Source organism: Equus asinus, chromosome 4, assembly GCF_041296235.1.
Source record: "Equus asinus isolate D_3611 breed Donkey chromosome 4, EquAss-T2T_v2, whole genome shotgun sequence".
NCBI classification, from domain to species: domain Eukaryota; kingdom Metazoa; phylum Chordata; class Mammalia; order Perissodactyla; family Equidae; genus Equus; species Equus asinus.
Genome location: NC_091793.1, coordinates 99,895,150 through 99,919,986, shown reverse-complemented (window position 1 = coordinate 99,919,986; position 24,837 = coordinate 99,895,150). Strand labels below are relative to the sequence as shown.

At 47.4% G+C, this 24,837-nt stretch overlaps 1 protein-coding gene across 33 annotated transcripts in view; it reads right to left on the bottom strand.

The window, feature by feature from the left end:
* The window catches only part of TANC1 (tetratricopeptide repeat, ankyrin repeat and coiled-coil containing 1), a 229,055-nt gene that overhangs the window by 4,714 nt on the left and 199,504 nt on the right, over positions 1-24,837 (bottom strand). For all 33 annotated transcript variants that reach the window (XM_070507820.1, XM_070507823.1, XM_014859495.3 and 30 more), the window contains 6 exons: positions 9,363-9,496; positions 7,375-7,498; positions 6,874-7,049; positions 3,967-4,099; positions 2,419-2,510; positions 79-225 (listed from right to left, as the gene is read on the bottom strand). In XM_070507820.1, coding sequence (XP_070363921.1) covers positions 79-225; positions 2,419-2,510; positions 3,967-4,099; positions 6,874-7,049; positions 7,375-7,498; positions 9,363-9,496 — 806 coding nt within the window. The remainder of the gene's footprint in view (positions 1-78; positions 226-2,418; positions 2,511-3,966; positions 4,100-6,873; positions 7,050-7,374; positions 7,499-9,362; positions 9,497-24,837) is intronic.

The window sequence follows — 24,837 nt, the reverse complement described above, 5'->3', positions numbered from 1 at the left end:
GGTCTGTGTAAGGGCTGGCCTTTACCACTGTGAAAACATTCCACTGCTAAAGGATTGGAATAAGGGGGCACAGCTTACGTTTGTTTTTCTTCGGCAGCGAGACAAATTGAGATAGAGGGAAACTCTTAGTTCATTGAATGGTCTCATGTCCTCTCCGAATCCTTCTCGAGGAAACTTCCTTAAGGCATACTGGTACCTCTGGGCTGCCTCTTTCATCTTCCCTTTCTAGGATCCAAAAATCACAGAAATGTATCCTTTTTCAGAGGCTCCAAGAGGAATAAGCTCCCACATCCTCAAGGTCCTGGTGAGGTTATTCTCCCCTCACCCAAAACCATTACAGCACATTGAAAGGATCCTGATAAGTGCTGTAGCAGAACCAGAACGCTAACTGGCATGTACACACATGGCCTCACCGTAAGCACAGACTTCCGCACATGTGCTTCATGCAACACAAAAGAAGCCAGCGTTCTAGGAAGGTATCTGCAAATGGCCAAATTGATAACTATCAATCTTAATACTTCGGATTATCTTTCTTCTCTGTTACATATTTTTTTTTTAAAGATTTTATTTTTTCCTTTTTCTCCCCAAAGCTCCCCAGTACATAGTTGTATATTCTTCATTGTGGGTCCTTCTAGTTGTGGCATGTGGGACGCTGCCCCAGCGTGGTTTGATGAGCAGTGCCATGTCCGCGCCAGGATTCGAACCAACGAAACACTGGGCCGCCTGCAGCGGAGCATGCGAACTTAACGACTCGACCACGGGGCCAGCCCCCTCTGTTACATATTTTTGAAACTATTTTCATGAATGATTTCCCATCTAAAGATATTTTAATGCTAAACGTAACAGAAATTAGATGAAAAAATGATACAGTTCCTAAGGCAAGTGGAGTCTTGCAGATAAACCCAGAGCTTGCTGTAGAATACTAATTTTTCTCTTAAAAGGAACTGAAGCACGGACTTTAAAAATCAGAACAGCACCGCACGTCATTTTCAAGGCTAAAGAAATCCATTTGCTCAGTCAGTTCTGTTGCACAGCAGGTATGAAGTCTGTTGAAAATGGCTTGATATTTCTAACATAATTGCCTACCAAAGTTCGTATTAAAACCACTTCAAAGCCACAACAATACACACCCTGAACTCAATTTCAAACTGATTCCAAGCCAGGAACCCTGCTGGGTCATGCTATGTGCCTATTTATTTGTTATTAAAAAAAGAAAAGGAAAACCTAAAACATAGCAAGTGCAGCAGCCTTGTGGCAAAAAGGATTAAAATCGTCACAATCTAGTTTTTTGTTTTCATAATCTTTTAATTCTGGCTAATCACAGATCTGGAAAGAATAATGATCTATGTAAATGGCCAAACATCCCTCTACACCAGGGGTTGGCAAACTACAGCTTCCAGGCCAACTCTGGCCTGCCACCTGTTTTCACAAATACAGTGTGATTGGGACACAGCCACGCTCATTCATTTATGTATTATCTGTGGCTGCTTTTGTGTCACAACGCCAAAGCTGGGTAGTTGTGACAGAGACCATACAGCAAATCTAAAATATTTACTATCTGGCCCTTAAATTTTTTTGGTTTAAGCTGATGTCTTATCTTGGAAAATTTAAGGTCCAATTTATTAATCTGTAACTCATATTTCCATTTGTAAGGGAAAACAGAAAAAAATTAATTCAGTCTCATGAGTAACTAAGCATTATATGCTATCTTTTTTTTTTTTTTTCTGCTTTTTCTCCCCCAAATACCCCCAGTACATAGTTGTACATTTTTTAGCTGTGGGTCCTTCTAGTTGTGGTACGTGGGATGCCGCCTCAGCGTGGCCTGATGAGCAGTGCCATGTCCGCGCCCAGGATCCGAGCCAGTGAAACGCTGGGATGCCGAAGCGGAGCGCACAAACTTACCACTTGGCCACGGGGCTGGCTCCTACCTGACTATCTTAAGTAAAAATATCTCTGGAAACAGTTTCAAATTCCAGAAGCTTATGGATATTAAAAATAAGATAATAAAGGCTTGTGAGACTTAATGATTCTTTTCTTCTGAAAATGTCTCCTGAGTGTTCCTTGCCCGTGCGGCTCATGACTCCGTGCACTGAGGAATCTCTGCACGATGTGCCAGCTGAACTAGAGGCAGCTCTGTCTTCACACCAAGGCCTCAGGCTGTGAGTCATAGTTACAGCTGCAAGGATTCGTTCATAAATAATGGTTCTTGAACACAAAGAGAAGTGCCTTCTACCTTGAAGCTTCTGCTGTTAAGCTATGAAAGCCTGGGCAGGAGGCCTGGTGAGCATCTCTTGGAGCTTCTATTAAAGCTAAGCTACACGGATGCTGGGCAGCAGCACAGCTACGGCCATTACACACCAAACTAAGAGGCTGCTCATAGGCCATTACAACAACATACAGAGAGGCAAGACCACTTACTTTGTACATCATATTTCCTTCCTCCATCAATTTCTGTAAAAGTATAATCAAAATATCAGGTTTGGAAGTAGCCATCGCCCAAGCAGCATTTCCTGCAAAATAAACACGCATTCAGAGGCCCTGCAGTGGTCGTGGAGGAGAGGAGTTCAATACTTCTGTGGCCCCACCACAGCTAAGATCACAAACAGCAGAAAACCCAGCTGCAGAGGACACTGCTTGTGTGTCCTGCAGGCCTCCAGACAACAAAATAACGAAGGGAAGGGAGCAGGACACTGGTGAGCTGGCGTCCCTTCTGATCTGTCTACGCTGAACTAAGCACTTAGGGGGGAACTGTACCTGGCACAGAGTTGTTACTCTGGTGAAAAATACTGGGAAACTAACATGTCAGAGCAGCTGTGACCCATCCCTCCCTTCTGAGGGGAATCTGGTGGGGGAAGTCAATTAACCCAGGCCTCAGAATAGTCTCCTTGTTTCCGGCATGCCATGACTGCCGGCAAGTGAAGGTGTGTGTTCTGAGCATCCTCTTGCTCTCCGCTGCACAGTCTGCCGTTCACATCTACTCTGAGCTGTCTTAGCTTTGGCCCTTCTGCCCTCTTCCCACCACCCATGCTCTCGGCCCTCCCTGCTCAGTCTACGTCCAGGCCCTCCCAGCCGACAGCACGGCCAGCCCCCTGTGAACACCTGCAGGGAGCAGTGCCGACGAGCACAGACTCAGGTTCAGCCATGACTCCTCCACTTACTGGGACCTTGGGGAAGCGATTTACCTCCTGTGGGCCTTGGTTTTCTCCTCTTTAACATGGTAGTATTACCATTACCTACTCAGAGGGTAGGTGAGGATTAAAGAAGTTAACGCATGACACTGTTCAGAAGAGCTCCGACACTGTGAACTGCTTACTAATGTTAGCGAATCTCATCATCTTCATCACAGGTCCCCTCCCCAGAACTGCTGTGGGCCAAGGGTCTGCCACATCAAACCCAAACAGTGAGGTTCCGGGTGCTCTTTCCCCCACATCCTGAACGGTGTGCCATGCTCCAGCCAGCCCTACAGAAGGGGTTCTCCCCACCCCCTGATGGCATATTCAAGGTCCCCCCTCTTGTCTCCTGTCAACACATGAACTCTCCCTCACAGAAATGGTGCCGGGGCTGCCATTTCCTACCCAGCTCACTGTGATTACTCTACAACAGTGGTTCTCAAACCTGGCTGCCCACGAGAAGCACCTGTGAGCTTGCGTAACCACTGAGACGTGGCCCCGCCCCCACCGAGCGTCCTCCAACTGCTCCCTGGCATGGCTCCCGGGCATCCTACACCCCGCAATTCTGGACAGCCCTGCAATACGGCCTCTGCTTCATACCCACATTGGCAGTCATACTCTGAGCTCTTTAACTTCGGATGGCAGTTATTAAATGAGCCTTAGAAAGGGAGGGAGAAAAAAATCTCCCAACACTTGACATCTTACCCTGGGAGCAGGTTAGGTCTTCATGGTCCCTAACGTACTCTAAATCTGAAGCTAACCTCCCACTCACTGCTGAACTGAGGTGTTCACTGACCTAATTTGGCTCCTTTTCTCAGCAGTGTAACCACCACAGATGTGTTTCGACAACCAATGGCTCTGTCCAAGGGACGCATACCACTGTGGTCCACGTGCTCAATCACGGCTCCCTTCTCAACCAGATACAGCACCTGCAGTGGGGAGAACAGAGGCCCTGAGGAGTGGCTCGGGGCAGGAGCACCGCAACCTGCCGACCTCCGCATTCTGGTGCAGGAGCTGGCAGTCTTAGTTTACTCTGATCTTAGATGCCTCTCGCAATTAAGGATCCTAAACGGAAATGAAGTTGACAGGAATCAGGGAAGAGGAGCTGCAATCCACAGCTAAAACTCACTCTATTAAAGTGATTTTTACATCAGCAATGAGAGAGGCAGGTGAACGCTCCCAGGGATGGGCACGTTGTGTACATGCACTCATATACCACGGATGGGTACACACACGTCATCATCCCTCTCTCTCTCACTCCACTTCGCAGGCCACAGAAATGAGACATAGTCACCTCTCTATCTCCAATTACTCAGGAGGTACACTTGTGCAATAGCTCCAATATGCTGGCAGGCTATGGCAATGGGCACTTCAGAAACACACAGCCTGAGTATAGCAAACTGGAAAGATTAGCTGCTTGGGATCAGATGGACTCAATTATAACTCACTTTAAGGCTTAGGAAAGACACCTGATTATTGTGACTGTGAAAATAGCAAGTTTGAGACCATGGTACGATGACTGATTTGATATAATAAAATAGTTGTCACTTAGATTAAGCAGAGAACAACAAGAAATACTACTTTGGCACTCAAATTGCTCTATTTACTGGAAAAGAAGTCTGTAGCCAGTTTAGATTTTCAAGTGGATCTGACAGATAGATCCCAGCAGTCTGCCAACTGTTCAAAATGACACTAGAGGGATTAACATCCAGAATATGTGAAGAACTACAACTCAATAACAAAAATCCTGATAACCAAATTTGAAAATGAGCAAAGGATTTGAATAGCCATTTCTCGAAAGATAATATACAAATGGTCAATAAACATATGAAAAGATGCTCAACATCACTAATTATTAGGGAAATGCAAATCAAAACCACGAGACATCACCTCACATTGTTAGGATGGCTACTATCAAAAAATACAACAGAAAACAATAAGTGTTAGTGAGGATGTGGAGAATTAGGAACCCTATGTACTGTCGGTGGGAACGTAAAATGGTGTAACCACTCTGGAGACAGTATGGAGGTTCCTCAAAAAATTAACGAGAGAATTCCCATATGATCCAGCAACCCCACTTCTGGATATGTATCCAAAAGAACATGGATAGATTTTGAATAACTTGCAGGACCTCAAAGAGATATTCGCATCCATGTTCATAACAGCACTACTCACAACAGCCAAGAGGTGGAAGCAACCCAAGTGTCCACCAATAGAAGAACGGATGAACAAAATGTGATATATACACACAATGGAATATTATTTAGCCTTAAAAAGGAAGAAAATCCTGTTTCATGATACAACATGGATGAATGTGGAAGACTGGCTAATTGAAATAACCCAGTTACAAAAGGACAAATATTGTCTGATTCCACTTATATGAGGTACCTAGAGTAGTCAAATTCAGAGAGACAGAAAGGATGAAGCCTGCCAGCGCTGGGGGCAGGAAGGAATGAGGAGTTCTTTAGTGGGTACTGAGTCTCAGTTTTACAAGAGGAGAAAGTCTGGACACTGGTTGTACAACACTGTGAGTGTACTTATTAACACTACTGAACTCTTCACTTAGAAATGGTTAAGACGGCACATTTCATGTTGTTATTGACCACAATTGAGAAAAAAAAGAGAGACATTAGAATGCTAAGCTCTTTCACTCTTCCCTAAACTATAAGACTTGGTAAGGCAGTATAAGCTGAAAAAGAAAAGCACGGATATGTCAGGTTTAGTTAAATAGCTGTTTTTGAAAATCGATATTGAGTATGGTTCACAATGTCCAGGAAATTGAGACCACTTAACTCTAACATCTTGCCTTTTAAAAGCATCAAGATACTGATTGATGTGCAGGGCAATGCTGGCTTTTGCTCCAAGGTCCACAGCTTCTAGCACCCAAGACCTGTTTCTCTAATTAATCCTCACATCAGACAAATTTAACTATTCAAAAATGGTAACTCTCAAGGAGCTGGATTTTCCTCTACGACCTACTAAGTACCTGAGATGTGGAACCTGGCAAAGATACAGTTTCTCCCTGACAGTTTGCAGTTCTTTTTTTCTTGAGGAAGATTAGCCCTGAGCTAACATCTGCTGCCAATCCCCCTCTTTTTGCTGAGGAAGACTGGCCCTGAGCTAACATCCGTGCCCATCTTCCTCCACTTTATACGCAGGATGCCTGCCTCAGCACAGCTTGCCAAGCAGTGTCTTGTCCACACCCGGGATCCAAACTGGTGAACCCTGGGCTGCCAAAGTGGAACGTGTGAACTTAACCACTGCGCCACCAGGCTGGCCCCTTGCAGTTCTTAGTGTATTAAGGTTTTAGCCCCTCACACCTCAATTAGACTTCGGCATTTGTCAAAGAGATAGAGATAGTGCCCAGGGCATTTTATATTACTTCTAGACAATGCCACATCACTTTAAAAACAAACCAGTTAATTATTTCATCAGCAATTTCTCATATATAGGGAAGTGATAGGAATTCTATTTATATGGATTATTCAAAATAAATACACGTGCATATGTGTATACATATTCAGGTATGTGTCTGTTGTATGTACAGTCTCTAATCACACATTTTTAAGCTTTTAAGAGTCTATTAAAATATTTACTACAGTTGTGGAATAGACTGGATGTCACAGCAGAATTAAAGAAAAGTGACGGATGCGGCGCTGGCCTGGCACGCGGTGGGGGAGTGTGACCACCTGTGGGTACCTACAGTGTCTGCGTCACCGTAGAAGGCGGCCAGGTCCAGGGGAGTGCGGCCATTCTTGTCCGTCTGGTCTATCCCAGCTCCTTCCGCAGCCAGAAACTGGACCACTGCCCTGTGACCCTTCAGACAAGCCCAGCTTAACGCCGACAGACCCTCTTTGTCCACAGCAGAAAGGGCGGCACCTGAAAGAAAAGCCCATTCACAGAATGTGAACTCCGGAAGACAAAGCCCAGACCCAAACCTCACACCCGCCAACACGGAGCCTGACCGGCATGGCAACCAGGCACCATGAAATGTGCAGCCGACGGGCAAAATGGTCATCTTTGTTACAGCTGAGTAATGGGTACGCAGGCTTCATTACCTAGCCCCTCTACTCGTGTGCACCTTAGAAAATTTCCATAACAAAAAGACTATTAAACTTTGAATCAGAAAGTCCTGAATGGGTGTGCCAAAGCTCTTTCTTTGCCCATCCAAAAGAAACCTAAGCAGGGCAGACGGTGCTGCTACCTTTTGAAAGGAGAAATTCCACGGTGCTCAAGTGCCCCTCACAAGCAGCCACCATGAGGGGCGTCCGGCCCTGCTTGTCACTTAGGTTCACATCACAGCCACGTTCCAACAGCAACCTAACGATCTGAAAGAAACACTCGAAATTACGATCTCCCGGCTGTATTTTAAATTACGTTCACTATACCCAAGCAGGATTTTCCACCTTCAAAGGTAGTGAAAGGTCTCTCCCCTTTTAAAAACCGCCCTTGATTTGTGGAATCAGTGGGGCCTGTACAATCTTTCTATTTTATTCTATTCTTTTGAACAGAATCTTCTTCCAAATAGATACTCTTTTTAACATGCTCTATTTATTTCTTTATTCTTTAAAGATTTTATTTTCCTTCTTCTCCCCAAAGCCCCCGGTACATAGTTGTGTATTTTTAGTTGTGGGTCCTTCCAGTTGCGGCATGTGAGACGCTGCCTCAGCATGGCTTGATGAGCGGTGCCATGTCCGCGCCCAGGATTCAAACCAGAAACCCTGGGCCGCCGAAGCAGAGCGCGTGAACTTAACCACTCGGCCACGGGGCCAGCCCTTAACATGCTCAATTTATTACTACATCTATAAAACATGCACATTCTGGGCAGAAACAGTAATTTGGAGGAGGCAGGTTGCCAATCACAATCAAGTAATGACTGGACAGCCACAAGAGGGCATATGGGACAACTGAGCACAACCAAAGGGGGGTGAGGAATGGCCATGGGTCCCCACGCTGGCGCTGAAGCTACGTTCCTGTAGAGGAAGGGCACAGGCCAGAGGAAGGGGGCACAGGAAAACATTCACCCACCACACCCCGACACAACCTGCTTTTCTAAGACTCAGGGCTTGGCGGAGGGCTCGACCTTCACAGTGCGCAATTTTTAGCAAAGTTTCCTGGAGGAGATCCTCAGCCTCAGGACCATGCCTGTAAACAGGACCTGGTGATGAGGGTGGGGAGCAAAAACAAGAAACCAGAGAGGCGTCTCCTGTAACTACCATCCAGGGGAATGGCTTTATCCAGGGTAGGAGAGCCCCTCTCTGACACGATATTCATTCTATCGCCACAGCAACAGAAAGTGGCATATTTCCATTGTTTTCTTGTTCTTGATACACTAACAAATGCTTTCAAACTTCCCCAGGACTAGGAAACAGACCTGGAGAGAGGATTAGCCAGGGCATCATGCAGAAGCCATGAGGTGACAGGGAATGGACAGTATAAAGCAAGCTCTGGGAAATGAAAGGAGAAAAGCCAAAATCTTGTTGCAGGGCCCCGTTAGCTCCTACCAGTGGAGCCAGCAGGAATTAAGAGGGACATGATTCCATGACGTAAACTTGGGTCTAGAAAATTCTTTCTATAACAAACATGGTAAGATCCATTCATTTGTCATTTACATGTAACCTGGTGCCAGGCACGGGGTAGGTACATGGCCACTGTTCACAAAATGAAGGAGTAAATGACTGAACCTGCTCTCAAGGATCCTCTGCTCCCTTAGTTAAAGGCAACAACATGTCACCTGCAGTCAAAGAAATCAGCCTGCATCACAGGGGTGGGTCAGAGGGAAAAGGCTTCCTTTACTAAAGAGCACAACGCAACCACTCTCCATCCAAGGATGCTGGACAAATGGGTTGCACGATCGCAACCCAACAGACAGTTACAGCAAGTCTTCCATTATGACAGTGCAGCCCACCCACCCCATTCCACCCCCCCCAAGTTAAAAGGAAGTAGCTGTGGGTCTCTGACATGGTTACCAGCCTTGCTCCTAGTTACCAGCCTATGTGGCTGACTGCGCTGGCCTGTCAAATGTTTGCCTTTATCAAGCAGTACTGACAGCACAAGCAGAAGCCAAGAACACGAAAAAGACAGACAGGGCCCAGGGGAGCCACGTGTGGGCTCTCCATCCAGGGGAGATGGGCAAGAGTGAACTCTATCCCCACCCGTTGTTTCTGAAGCATTCCGGGGCCCACTGGGTACCTGCCAATGCCCCTGGCGTGCTGCACAAAACAAAGGCAGGACCCCTCTCCTGTTAGTCCGAGACACAGCAGCTCCACGCTCCAGCAGCAGCTCGCAGACCTCCAGCTTCCCTCGTCCGGCAGCAGCAGTCAGGGCTAAAGGAAAGTCACAGGGGAGGAGTGTGTTAGTATGTAGAGGCTAACGGTGGTCACAAGTTCTCTGACACTCCTGCCACTGAGAGGAAGGGCCTCTGTGTCCAAGCCCCCCTTGAATCTGGGTGGGCTCTGTGACAGCTTTGACCAAAAGAACACAGCGGAAATGACACTTGTCAGTGTCTGGGCCCAGGCCCTGAGATGGGCAACGTCCACTTCTGTGGACACTCATTCTTGGAACACGGACGTGTGAGGAAGCCCAAGCAGCCCTTGGTGAGACCCACAGGGAGAAGAACCGAGGCCCGTGTCTGGTTGACGGTCCCAGATGAGCTCTCAGCAGACGGCCAGCAACAAACTGCCAACCACGTGTGTGTGCCATCCTGGCAATGGGGCCCAAGGCTGAGTCAAGCCACACCAGCTAAAGCTGTGTGAGCAGAGGTGAGCCACTCCTACCGAGCCTCGCCCAATTTGCCAAGTCAGGAGCCACTGTTTTCGTTTTATTGTTTTATTATTACTATTATTTTTACAGGAAGGGATGACCAGAATATAGCACAACACAAGCACAGAGATCACTATTATTGTCCAAGTCTGGCCTCTTACCCTAAAGTCATGAATTCAACAAGAACTAATAATTACTGAGGCAGTCAAGAGCACATCAAATCATTCCGCCTTTATGGAGCTTAGAGTCTCTGTAACAAGTGAAGACTCGGGATTAGGAATGTCAAGAAAGCAAGAAAGGGGGATCAGATTGTAGAGGGCCTTGAGTGCTTGGGCAAACAGCCCAGCCCCGTGTGTGATCCTGCAGGCAGTGAGCCGCCTGCTGGTAGGGGTGGTGCTGGGGGGGAGGGGGACAGGATGGCAGGGGGAGGGGAGGAGTCAGGAATAAAAATGGCATGAAGGGAAAGTGAATATCAAGCAGGGTTCTCGTGACACCCTCACAACAGTGACTGTGCCTTCTATCCCCTAAGTCGTGATTCTTAAAAGCTGTAATTCTTAAAAACAGGGGTTTAGGGGCTGGCCCTGTGGCCGAGTGGTTGAGTTCACGTGCTGTGCTTTGGCAGCCCAGGGTTTCGCCAGTTCGGATCCTGGGCGTGGACATGGCACCGCTCATCAGGCCATGCTGAGGCAGCATCCCACATGCCACAACTAGAAGGACCTGCAACTAGAATATACAACTATGTACTGGGGAGCTTAGGGGAGAAGAAGAAAATAAATAAAAAATGTAAAAAAGACTGGCAACAAATGTTAGCTCAGGTGCCAACCTTTAAAAAAAAAAAAAAAAAGAGGGGTTTAGTTAGAAGAGGTGCCTCTAGTATGTCCTGTGATCATCACCTAGAGGAAAGGACAGCAGTAGGTTGCGGGGACAATCCCAGGCCAGGACAACAAGCTTTCAGTTGAGAAGAGGACAGGAAAGGGCTGAGGGTGAGGGATGGAGACATCTCAGGAGGGAGCATATATGACGCCGAGGAGGAGGAAGGAGAGGAGGAGGAAGGAGAGGAGGGGAGGAGGAGGGAAAGGAGGGGAGGAGGAAGGAGACCGTGGAGTGGAATGCTGTGGCTCTGTTCCTGGTGCTTGCCTGCAACAACTTTGTTTTTAAATACAGCCTCACAGCTACAAATTTCCAGTTTCCAGAACGGATCGAGTGTTCCTAACAATCAGTAAGCCATGTCAGGATGAAAATGGGGAAACAGAGGAATAGGCCCTTCACAAGGTGAAGTCCAAATGCCAGAGAACTTATGAGAAGTGCCCACCTCATCAGTAATCCAAGTAACCGAGAAATGGATGTGGAACAATGGGGACGCTCATATGCTGCAGGTGGGAGTCAAGACTGGGTGATTCGTTCTGGAAAACAGCCTGACACCATTGAGTAAAGCTGAAGATGCACACTTCCCACCACCCGGGAGCCACCCTTGCAGACAGGCGCCTGGAGGGGCCCCTGGGAGTGCCCCGAGAGCTGCGTGCAACAGCACTCAGAGCAGCCCCGAACTGGACGCAACCCTGATGGCCGTCAACAGTAGAACGCGGCAGTAAATTGTGGTATAGTCAAACAACGGAACATTCCACAGCAATGACAACAAACACTATGCCATCTCACAAACTTAACATCAATTCAAGGAAAACACAAAAGGACACACAGGCTGACTGTTCATACACAGAAACAGCACTGCCGCAATGGTCTTGGAAGAGGCCCATACATGGGCCTCCTTTTAGAAAGGGTGGGGCCTAGCTCAGCTGCGACTCACTGGGTCTGTGTCCCCCTCTCCTGGGCACCTAAGACCAGGGGAGCCAAGGGCTCAGGAATGCAGCTTTCCACACGCACGTCTAGGTCCCTCTGTCCTCCTCAGACCCCCTCTCAGGAGAGATGGCCATACCTACTCCAACTGCCAGTCAGCCTGGCCATGGTGTAACCCCCAGGAGCCACACACATAAAAGGATGTAAACCTGGGCCTGATCTCCCCACGACAAAGAGCAGTTCCTCCGAGGAACAAAGAAGTCCCAAGGACACAGTGCCATGGGGCCAGTGAATTCTCCTCTTTCCATGTCACAGAGAGGCACCCACATCTGCCCTACAGGTCACAGAGCTCTGCTTCCACCCTGGGGGCCTCCTGTGCTGGGAAAGTGAGGACGGTGGCGAGGCTTGTGGGAGTGAGCGAGTCAGGCAGCCCTACTCTCGGGGACCTAAGGATGTCAAGGTCAGGCAGAGGAAGATGGACGAGAAAGCAAACCCTCTCTTTCCAGAAGGGCAAGTCAGCTCGACTTTGCCTCTGGCCCTCAGTCCCGGAGGCAGGGAGTGTGTGACCAGAGTAGCTCGTCATTGGGCAGTCTTTCATCATGCTTTCCTGTCATAAGAAGGGCCCCTTTGAACAACAGCTGCCATCTGCATTCTGATTTTCTCAAGGCAGCGCAACCAGAACACACACAGGCGGGAAGTGCAGCTACCGCGGATCTCAGCTGCAGGCGTCACTCCCATCTGTGTTACATACCCGGGCTCGTTGTCACTGATCATACATCTAAACTTGTAAAAAAGTTATGAGTAAATATCATTAACAGAATGGTATTTATGTCAGTTTTTATATCAGATGCACTGGTGCAGAGGTGGGGGGTTCCCATACCCAGAATGTTTGAAGATCAGTGGCCACGGTGATCCTGTCTGTACTATGAGAGTCTAAGCTAGCGGGTCCTGCTGCCCAGGCATGTCTAGTGCAGTCAGCTCCTGCCGTGACGGGAAGGTTAACGAGTCCTACGGAACATGGGCCTCGGGGCACTTCATACATTATCTGGAGGGGATCTGAACACCACCCCTGTGAGTGGTGCATGAGATGGAAGATCCGGGCAGTGAGCCACGCCCTGGACCTGCTGCTCCTCTGCAACCTTCCTCGAGGCAGCAAACTCCTCCTCCTCCCCTCTCTCCTCTAGTTGTAGTTGACTCTGGCAAGGAACGAACGAATGAATGAACACACACACGTGGCTGGTGGGGACATGGCCAGCGCGTGTGCAGGACAACATGGAAAGGAGAAAGCTCAGGGCTCCTCAGTCGATGAGGTCTGAAGCAGCTGATCCACCCTAACATTCCATTCTCTTTTATTTGGTAAACAAGTTCTGCCGTATTATAAACGGGGCCTTTAAATCAGGAAGTCTGTTGCAGCTGCCGATGAATTTTTGCAAGAGCAGCACATCAGGAATGACAGCCGGCACTAAAAATAGGGCCGTGTGTTTTACGGAGCCACCACAGAATCCCGAAGTGGGAGCAGCTGACAAGCAGACGAGAGCGCCCCCCAGGCCTGGCGACAGGATCCTGTTCTGTTCCTTTACAGCCTGACTGGCTGTGCATCTGGTGATGAACTTCCTTTGGAGGTGACACAGCACCTACAAGCACAGGCTGAGTCTCACAGCTTCCTCAGGCCGAACACAGGCCACATTCTGCACAAAGATCCTTAACGAGGCTCTGGTTTTCAAGGGCTGCCGACAAATAGGACCTGTGTGTTCCTTTTTTCACTCAGATTGAATATTTTTGGCCGCATCACTCAGGACCCCTGAGGCTAGGGTGTCTCTCAAGTTTCAGCAGCCACAAGGATTGAAGGATACCATATTCGGAAACAAGCGAGACTGAAGAATAGTCAGCCACATGTTTAAACAAACAAATCACTGGCAAGACTCTGCTCAGGAATTCCAACTATTCTGCCGAGAAGGCCGACCTCTGAGCTGACCACCAGCCTCTACTGAGGGTCAACACGCTCTGCCGGGCCACAAGAAAAGGGGGGAGGGACCAGGATGGAGGAGAGACCACCCGGCAGGGGGGCAGGCCTTGTCTTCTGGCGAATGAAATTCAAAGATGAAGGAGAAAAGACTTGGTATCAAATGGCAACTCTACAATCAAGGTGAACACATGGCACTTCCGAGGACTCAAACTGGACACAATTTCTTTTACTTGCAAATTCCTTAACAAAATGGCATTTTTGTAATTAAATTCCCATGTAAGTATCTATCATTTTCTGACAAGTCTGAATAATTTTAACTCAGCAATACTGTCCTCTGTCTTCAGAGCATGAGTAGATTTGTCACAGCAGGTGTTCATTTTAAGAAAACCCAATTAACACTCAACACTATGAACTTATTGAAAACAACAGTGAGACATGGTTCTTTGTAAAATGGATCATTTGCAGGAATCTTTTATGTATTAAAGTTCTCTGGGCAAGGATTTGATTTACAAAAACTCAACTCTCAACTTGCCAGGAACACAGTCATTCCACAGACAGGGCTGTTTATAACATTTTATGGCAGATCTGTCACTCAAACACACAGGGCCGTGATACCTGGGCACAGGATGGCCGGCTCGAGGCTGTAACGATGGATCGTTTATTTTCCCCTCATATCCCTCTGTCCCCAGCTTAGAGACTTTCAGAGAAGGGTGACAGGTCAGTGCACAGAAGCGGTTCCCCACTTCCAGACAGTGCCCTTTCCATACCTGGCACACTGATGACCCAAACCACCCTCCAAGGCTGGAGCTGAGCACGTTAGCAAAACAGCTCACACCTGAGAAGGGCACTTCCTCCTGGCTGAGGTAGCCGAGAATGAGGTGGGTAGAGTGGCTCAGCTTTGCTTTCTCTACTTGTGTTTATTTGTGCAATTTCTTCCCAAATATATTGGCTTTCCCCATCTTTTATAAAAAATGAATGGAAAACGAAAAAAATGAAAGAGCCAATATTAATTGTAAGGAGCGGGGTTCTCATAAATGTCATCTAGTTGGGACCAAGATGGAAACCATTAGATGTGACAAAGGCTGTGATGTTTCAACCTCAACTGGAGGCTTGCTGGACAAACCCCACACAACTGGAAAGGAGAACAGAAGCAAAAAGTGCACATGAAATGCTGAAAATCCTCAGCTGTTTTATCTAAAAGGTAAAACGTAATTAGGGATTTTATGATTTTTTTTTTTAAAGATTGTACTTTTCCTTTTTCTGCCCAAAGCCCCCCAGTACATAGCTGTGTATTTTTAGTTGTGGGTCCTTCTAGTTGTGTCATGTGGGATGCCGCCTCAGCATGGCTTGATGAGCAGTACCATGTCCATGCCCAGGATCTGAACTGGTGAAACCCTGGGCCGCCAAAGTGGAGCTCACAAACTTAACCACTCTACCATGGGGCTGGCCCCTATGATTTTCTTTTTTTGTGAGTAAGATTAGCCCCGAGCTAACATCCATTGCTAATCTTCCTCTTTTTGCTTGAAGAAGATTGTCCCTGAGCTAACATGTGTGCCAGTCTTCCTCTACTTTGTATGTGGGACTCCGCCACAGCATGGCTTGATGAGCAGTGTGTAGATCTGAACCAGTGAAACCTGGGCCGCCAAAGCAGAATGTGGGACCTTAACCACTACACCACTGGGCCGGCCCCAATTTATGATTTTTTAAAAAACTCTTTGGGAATGGTAGCCCCTCCTCCTTCACTTTCCAACAACTGACCTTTTACGTCACAGCAGAGGCTGACCACAGCCTGGACTTGGCTTTGGTGCCATTGGGTCTGGGGTAGGCTGTCACACTGAGGGCCTCCCGGAGGCTGGCCCTGAGGTCCTGACTGAATGAAAGTAGCATCGCTCCCCCCAACCCACCCAAACAACAGGCAACACCCCCTCCTCCACCTTCTAGGAACAGGGCTAAGATTTATAAACGCCAAATCTCACAGCCTCGCTTTGTTAGGCACTTCCTTCCGTTGTTGAGGGAGGGGAGAGTTTCCGTTAGAAGAACAAACTTCCTAACAGCTATAAATTCTTCATCTCCACAAAGACTGGGCAGATATTTGACCTAGTCCTCAACAACGTAAAGGATAAAATGAAACACAACAAAGATTACTCTTACTGAAAAATGTCACTGTGTTGGGAGACGACCCCCCGAGAAACCTCCAGGACCCCCAGCCCTGACTGAAGTCCCTGCTGGGAGGGGCACAGCCGCTCAGCGACCTTATGACAGGAAGCCAGCACGGCCCAAAGGCTCTCTGAATTTACCAAGCTGTTGTTTGGAACACCTTCCTTGTTATTTTGACCCTCCTTATTGTTCTCCACTTGGCAGAAGTCTCCCAGGAGGCCTACAGCGGCAGGCCAGGCTGGGGTCAAGGACAGGGAATCTGTGTTCCAAGGCAACAGGCAGCCACCAGGCATCCCATGAAGATATTCGCTCCCCCACATCAGCCCAGTGCCCGACGAGCTCCCTACGAGGGGCTGAAACAGGGCGGGAAGCAAATCTGAGGAAGCAAGACACCCTTGACATGTTACAAGTTCTCCTGTAAAAACACGCTGTCAGTCTCCATGAATAGATTAAAGATCAAAAACATGAATCTCAAATTGCCAAGGAATTCTTTAAAGAAATGAAATGTGTAATTGTCACTAAGCAGGACTTCCTATATGACCAAGATTCTTTTCTGCCCTTCGTATCCATAAAGTAATTGCAAATAACTGTGAGATTCTATCACTTAAGCATTCATTTCAATGAATCAAGACCAAAGGTACAGCATAAATTAATATATACAATAATAATTAACATTAACAATCAACTCATCGCAACTCTGGCAGCACATTATATCTATTGAACACTTAGAACTGCCAAGCTCTGGGCAAAATACGATGGGTGAATTCCCATTGACTCTTGACAAGAATCTTTTATTATGTCCATTTTATTGAGCCAAAGGAATCGAGTCACAAGAGGTACATCATCTGCCCCAGATCATGAAGCCAATCAGTGTCAGTCAGTGAACTCAAGCAGCTGAACGAACTAGAGCCATGCTCTCAATCAAAATAGGAAGATCCTGACATACTGTAATATACTATGTTACTTGTAAGGTGCTCCCTATATGATACTTCACGGCCCTTCAAATTCACAAATTCATTTAATATACAACTAACTTCTATGAGACAAGTACCACTCATCCTGGTTTCACGGATGAGGAAAATAAGACCCAGAGAAGTTAAACAACTTGCCTAAGGTCATACAGCCAGTGGGAGGCAGGGGTAGGATTTGAAGTCAAGGAGTCTGGCTGGAGTCGGAGTTCTTAACGCCTATGCTGTTGCCTCCAGGAAATCTGCTTTAAAAATATTTAACTAATCAAACAGACTATGAATGTTGTTTTAGACCAATAATATCCGAAAACACTGTTCTTCTCCTGAAGAACTGGTAAGCTTTCTCCCATGGACAGTAAAAATAATCTACAATCACTATGTTCCCTTCTCACTCTGGTTACACGGCATCCAATGGCCAGTGAACATTCAGGACATTATGGCAGGAATATCTGTACTATTTCTCGTGTGCTATTCCTGACGCTATTTTCCCCCATTCTTATATATTATTATTTCAAATAAGCCTCTCAAATCCTTTGAGGAATAATCTGCACTATAAATAACGTAAATTCAATTTAAAAACAATTTCCTAAAACATGGACAACATAAATCACATTTCATAGAGACTTTGTTCTAAAAATCTATCAGAAGATCGCAGCCTTGAACAGCTGTTACTTCTAAAGTGTGCTGAGAACGCTCACATTTTTGATAGATCCTCTTACACACCAAATTATTTAAAGCATGTATAAAGTGCTGCTCTTCATTCTCCCCTTAAAGGGCTGAGCACGTGCCATGGGGACAGTTATGTGCAGGACTCCACATGGGGGGGAGGGTCAGCGTAAAAAGGGGGCATTTTCACAAAACCACTCTACACAAGTTTACAACCGCTCTCAAAAAAGAAAAGTAAGAAGGAATCCAAATATCATTTCAATCAGAATTTGAAAGATTCAATTACGATTTTTCTGAGGGGGCACAGATGAACCACGTGTAATCCTTCTAGGAGCGGCTGATTGAAAGACAAGCCACAGTGTTTGTAGGTAAAGAAGCTCTAAGCTACCGACACGTAGTTGAGTATAGTCATGCGCTGCGTAACGACATTTTGGTCAACAAGAAACTACATATACGATGGTGGTCCTGTAACAGCAGTAACACACAGCCTAGGTGTGGGGTAGGCTATACCATGTGGGTTTGTGTAAGTATACTCTATGATGCTTGCACAGTCACGAAATCGCCTAACGACACATCTCTCACAATGTATCCCCGTTGTTAAGCCACAGATGACTATACAAGTTTTTACGTTGAAAGCAGGAGCTTGTTGTCACTCTTTTTAAATGCATAGGGAGAAACTACTTGCTAGAACAATGAACCCCACGTACAGCACATACGACGTGATAAAGGTGGTGAACACAGTTCTGGTTAGTGGTCAAGCCACCAGTCCATTTGCACCTGAGACGCACACTATGGGTTTTTGACACGCCCTACTCCTTGCCCCTCCGCCTACCTTGGAGGGAAGGGACACACAGGTCAGCTGATTTCTGCTCCCATCTCAGAAGAGAGGAGTGGTCTCCAGAACACACTCATGTCAGGGGTGAACCCATGGCATCTGCTAGAGCAGGAAGAGGACAGAGTGTGGACAAACCCAGTCTCCTTAGTTCTTACCCCAAAATCTCCCTCTACTGTTAGGGTGACCCCCACACCCACTGCCTTCCTGCCAGGGCTGGAGTCACCCCCTCCCCCAGTGTCCTACATTACCCTACTTTGTCTCTCCTCTTACAGGGTCCTAGGTTACCCCACCTCATCTCCCTCCTTTCAGGGCCCTGAGCTACCCCCTCTCCCATATTCTCCAGTGTTCTGGGTTACCCCCTCCCCCAACTATCCAGGATCCTGGATTACCCCTCCCATCCTGAGGTACCCTCTTCCTCACACCCTCTAGGGTTCTGGGTTACTTACTCTTTCATGCTTTTAAGCCAAGAAAAATCAAGAGCTTCCACCCTTGTTTGAACCAATAGAAACCTGGATTTCCACTAGTCCTACCATCCTTTCTTAAAAGAAATACCAGCAGAGGAAGGAACGCCATGACAAGGATTTTCCAACAGTACCAGTGAGATGCTCAGGGCTCCAAAAAATCGAGTATCTTAGGTGCACAACAGCAAGTCACTTAGCTTTTCTCGACAGGATACATTTGACAAATTCTCCACATGCCCAACAAGCAATGGACAAATGCTTTTCTCCTTCCAGGCTGTCACGTGAAATTCTGCCTTGAGATGTACATACATATGTGAATGCCAAACTTAATCCAGTAAGTTTGAAATTTACGTTAAACCCTTATCAAATAACAGCGCCCCTCTCTCCAGAAGACGTAAGGTAAAATTCAAACGAACAGAGGGTCATTTTTAAACCAACAATAAGGCATCCTGTTCCCTGGGATGCATGCACTGTGTTCTGCGGCAGCCTCGGGTGTGACAAGCTCGGCTGTCCATGACCTGGTCCACCTGCAGTTGAGAGCTGAGGGACACCTCACCTCCAGGAGGACAGGCAGAGCCACCAAGTGGGAAATTAAAGCAGTTCCATGGAGACAAGACAGAAACTTTTAAAACATCAAGGATGAAATACAACTCATTATCTGGCTTCATGGCCCAGTAAGCAAACAGGTGTGAGGACCCTCCACCCCCAAGACTGGCCTAGAAACACCTCCATCCCAGCTGATAGGGCCAGGCCTCAGATTTAAGTTCCAGAGGTAGCTAGGTCCTATCCAGAAGGAGAATAGTGAACTGCGGTTAGCGGACATGCTGAGCTAAACTGCTTCAACGAGCTACGAAAAGGGAGGGCTGTGTAGCTAAATGACCTACTCAATTCACAGTGGAGAAAGCTCAGCCCTTCCTGGAAATAAAGGCAAATAAGGTGTTTTTACAGCTTTAGCAATCAAAAACAGTATTTATAATGACTAAACTTCTTTGGCAAGTATTTACCAACTAAAGTATTTTACCAACTAACATAGCCCAGACAACATAAAAGAACACTTTACATGAAAGATATCAGTCAGACTTTAACGCCCTCTGATGGGGCATCCCCTTTCAGAAATAGGGAACGGCAGCTCTTGGCTGATGGGCAAGACAGCATCCTATCCATGTGTGAAGCCCAGGACTCTAGGCCTGTTGGCACACTAGCTATAAAGCAGTAAGAAGGATTTCCAAGGGGCCAGCCCAGTGGCACAGCGGCTAAGTGTGCATGTTCCGCTTCGGCAGCCCAGGGTTCACCGGTTCGGATCCTGGGTGCGGACATGGCACCTCTTGGCAAGCCATGCTGTGGTAGGCATCCCATATATAAAGTAGAGGAAGATGGGCACGGATGTTAGCTCAGGGCCAGGCTTCCTCAGCCAAAAAAAAAAAGAGGAAGATTGGCAGTAGTTAGCTCAGGGCTAATCTTCCTCAAAAAAAACAAAAAAAGAAGGATTTCTGAGGGGACAACAGTGTGAGGACACAGCACATCCCGGGGTGGGCAGTCGGGCTGGTGGTGCCGGGAGGGAGACGTTATGGACACAAAGATGGGGCTGGCATGGGCTATTCTATCCCTTCAGCCATGCCCACACCACGTTTGGTCACTAATAGCTGTGTTCACAAAGCTGCAATCCGGCACCCAGCCACACCCTCAGCACATGGGCAGCACTGGTGACTTGGACAAGACTTTCTAAGCCAACCTGGAATCCAGTGGGACATGACCTGTGCTGTGACAGACACAAAGAAACCTGAAGACTAGGTCCTCACAGGCAACTGGGCTCCTTACCCCTCTGGCTCCAACAACAAAATTTCTCCCACATTTTTCTGCAAAGTGAATGTCACCTACTTTAAAAATTACAGGGCTTAGTTTTCTTTAAACCCACTTGTCCATTCAGTCAGCACCTATGTGACAAGCACCAGACTAGACCAGTGGCTAGTGGCGACCAAGTTGGACAGCACAGATAGAGAGCATTTCCATCCTCACAGAAAGTTCTACTGGACCACACTAGACAGTTGCCGTACACATGGATGAGCACAAGAGACACGGAGATCTCTGTCTTCCTGAAGCCCGTGATTTGGGGAAAAACGGCTTTTATCAAATAAGCAACATCAACAATCAAATTTTTAAGTCCTAAGTACTATGAAGGGAACTGCAAAGTGACCCAAAGGAGCTGGGGGAGGCGAAGGCGCTGCCTAGAAGACTGGCAAATTTGCATGTAAAATGGCAAACATTGAAACAGAAGGGCCTCTATTCCCCTAGAAAGAACGAGAAGTCCTGACCAGAAACAGACAGCAGGCCCACAGACTCGAGAGTTGCCTGGAGTTCAGAAAGACAGCTCCTCTGACAATTCACAACAGCATGAGGTCACCAGTTAGGCATCTCTGATCATTTTGGGCCGACTGACACCAAACACTGACATGGAAACAGTCATTCAGTTGGGTCGGGACTTCGTGGGAGCCAGCACCCACTTGTCATGGCTGTGGAATGCCCAAAACAGAGATAAGACAGGCATCTGATGGGCTCTCGTCATGTTTCAGGCTGCCCAAAACCATGGGACCAAGACCGTGAATGTCACAGAGCAAAGGGCCTCGGCTGCCTTGAGGGCAGAGCCGCTGTGGGAGACACACGAGCAAGCCCAGTCCTCCGAGCTTTCTTCTGACGGTCCCACGACTTCTCCAGCCGAGTGACTGTCATACTACTTCATCGGAGCGCGCACGAGAAGAAGCACTGAAGAGCTACCCGACTACCGCTGGATTAGTAAAGGGCTGGATCCAAACATCAAGCAGACAGAAAAACCAAATGGCTCCAGAGGCTGGGGAAGAGGGAGACTTAGATAAATTAGGCTCTTCACTCTACGAAACCAGTAGAGATATTCTGCATGTTTTCTAAAAGCCATGGGTTTACTGCAATAAATGCCCAAACTAAACATTGTTACCACTTTACATGAATGTCTTACAAATAGATTATACTTTCTTGTCTCTTTAAACCTAAGATAGGAACCATCCCCTTTTGTGATGACGTCTAGTGACTCTGGGTCATCAGCAGGGAGACAGTCAGGGTACCGAAGGCACCCAACTGTCCCTACTCCCGCCATCCCCACATGGACTGGCCTGAGTGACGAGGGACCGTTCCCTGTGCTCCCTCCCCTCTGGCTGTCAGCTGTCAATCACCTCTCACCGATGACCCGCTGCTTCCAATCAGCAACAGGCACAACAACCACCCTTCTGCAAAGTAAAGTAGACACACTAGGACTGCAAGGGTCTCTCCTGGCAGAAAAGCACTTTGTGCATGGATTTACCACCCCCACTTCTGGAATGTGGCTGAGACAGAAGAGATGGACAGGTAGCTGTGCTCTAAACAGGGCACACAGCTGCACAGAAAACAACGGGCCCTTCAAAGACGGGTGCACGAGCCAAAAGCAGACCACGGAGATCCTGCCTACTAACCCCATCAACTCCTATTTTAAAGCCAAGCTGTTCGTAGCTAAATGCATACTGAACAGACTTGTAGAAACTTATACAAGGGTTCAAAGAGAAATAATGAACTGCATTATTCATACAAAGCTTCGAGTTGTTCCGTCATCTTCTTAGACCCCAGACAGGGTCCCTCTCAGGATCCCACCCTCAGGCTGTGACTGGAGACAGACAAGCTCCATTCTAGAGTGTTTGAGACACAGAGCACCACTGACCACACCCAGGAAAGAGGACCAAACAAAACCAGGAAACAAAACAATTGCTTTCCCTTCCCAGGGTCTAAAGCAATTAGAACCAGTGCACACAGCAGGTGTGGCTGGCACAAGCCGGGGAAGCGCCAGGCTGCTGCGTGGTGAGAACAAGGAATATGAGCTGACAGGGCCTACTGTTCCAGGAGGCATTTGGGGTCAGGTAACATGGACCCTACGGGCCAAATCCCAAACACAGACCTCAACATCTGAGTGATTCATGCAAAGCCCCCTATTTGCAGCTGTTCCCTCATCTAAAACTTCCTGTGCAAGACTTCAATAGATTCCTCTGACAACCGCAAACCTGGAAGGGAGAAGGGTTCGGGGTAGTAGACACTGGAGGTCATTTCTGAAGGAACATAGGAGAAAGGTATGAGACAGAAAAATGCAGAGAAGCAAGACTGGTTTTATTGACACACAGTCCACAGAGCTGCCGGGTCCCCCTAAGCCTGAGAAACAGTGCTCAGCTTTTTCTCAGCTTAACTTAAAAAAAAAAGTCTCTCAAACTCTTGGCTGACGAAATTCGCCCTACCGCCTGGTGAGGAAGGGTGCGAGCTGCTTCTCAGGCTGCAAAGTGGTCTGAAGGTGACGCACGAGGGTCTGGAAGGGGCTGAACTGCTACTCATCTTCTCATTAAGATCGGTGGGAAGTCCGCAGTTTCTCTTACACGTCTCTTTAGCCATCACCCTACCAGATTCTCAAGGAAGGGGAGGGGGGTTGCTGAAATTCAGGACTGGTCATCACGGGACAAAACAGACCACTCCCCCAGAGCCCTCACATGCAGGCCTTCTCTGGAGTTTTCCTCCAGAAAGAAAAATCATCTTCAGTATTACAGGTTGGAGATTCCCACATGAGCCAAGCATGTGCCATTACTATCACCAGCACTAACCCCCCAGCGTCATCACGGGCACCTCTCATCATGCTGTCACTGTTAAGCTGGGCACTTTCCACAGCTTTTCACAGCAATTCTCCATTTGTCCTGAAGTCATGACTCATCTGAAATGACTGGGATGCCTGTTAGGAAAACAGAGTCCTGGGCTCACCCTGGACCTAATCAATCAGAATTTCTGGGCACAAGAGCCCAAGGGGTTCTTATCACCCGGGTATATTTGGGCAAGACTGCCTTATCTCATTCAGTCTTCACCATGATCTGGAAAGCAGGTACTATTTACCCCATTTGACAGGGAGGCAAAGTAACTTGTCCAAAGGTGCTAAACTAGGCAATGAAAGGGTAGAGATTCAGACCTTCTGGCTGAGCCCAAAGCAAAATCAAGCACTGACCTACTCAGCTACGCTACTGGCCACAACACAATACGGAAGTGGAAGGAAACTTCTTTCACCAAACTCTAGAGTAGCCTGTACTATTTAAATGGGCGGGAAAGACTCCATAAAGAATTAAGAGCAATATTTAAATCTACACACGTTTAGCCCCAAGCCTAATCCAACCCCATTTGGGGTCCTGTGTGCTCCTTGGAACCAGGGGCCACACCACCTCCTCCCACGGCCCACAACTAGCACTGCAGAGCATGGCAGCAGCCCTGGAGGGAGGGTGCCAGAAAGCTCCGAGATGCAGGCGTGCAGTCCCCACCAGGAAACTCTCTGAGGCTTTCTCTCAGTATGAGCTGGCCAATAAACTCGACACACTACCATTTGGCTTGTTAGAAAATCATTAAGAAGCATTTGGAAATAAATCTGTGCAAGAGAAACATAAGTCATATACACTATGAACACACATAGGACACAGCCTGGAAATGCATATTAAATATCCTTGGTTACATCTATTAAACAACTCATAACTTAAAGTCTTACATTCTAGTACCAATTAAGTCAAATGGGAAATTTCCAAGCAGCATTATCCATATTTATCTGACATTTCAGATCTTCATTAAGATGTACTCACCTCAGGCTTCCTTCCCACACTACAGTTCACACACATACCCTGCACCAATGGAAATGGACTTGGTAGCTTGTATTTGGTGTTTTAAGTTGTCCCCATGAGGCCCGAGTCTACTCTCATTGCACAAGGCAAGCCCCAGCCTTCCTTACTGAGCACCTTTGACTCAACTGAGCACAGGGCTGGAAGCTCCTGCCCTGCTCATTCTGCACGGTGGCAGGAGACCAAGTTGGTTAGGACATGGGAAGACTGCGCAAAGCAGAAGCCACCACCTTATTTAGGTATCTCTAAGCTGACATTCACCAGATGCACAGGAACTACGAATCTAATTCAAAATGATTCAAATTTTATATGCTTCTAGAAAAGTTTTACTATTCATTTGGGAAGGTTTAAAAGCTCTAAACTTCAAA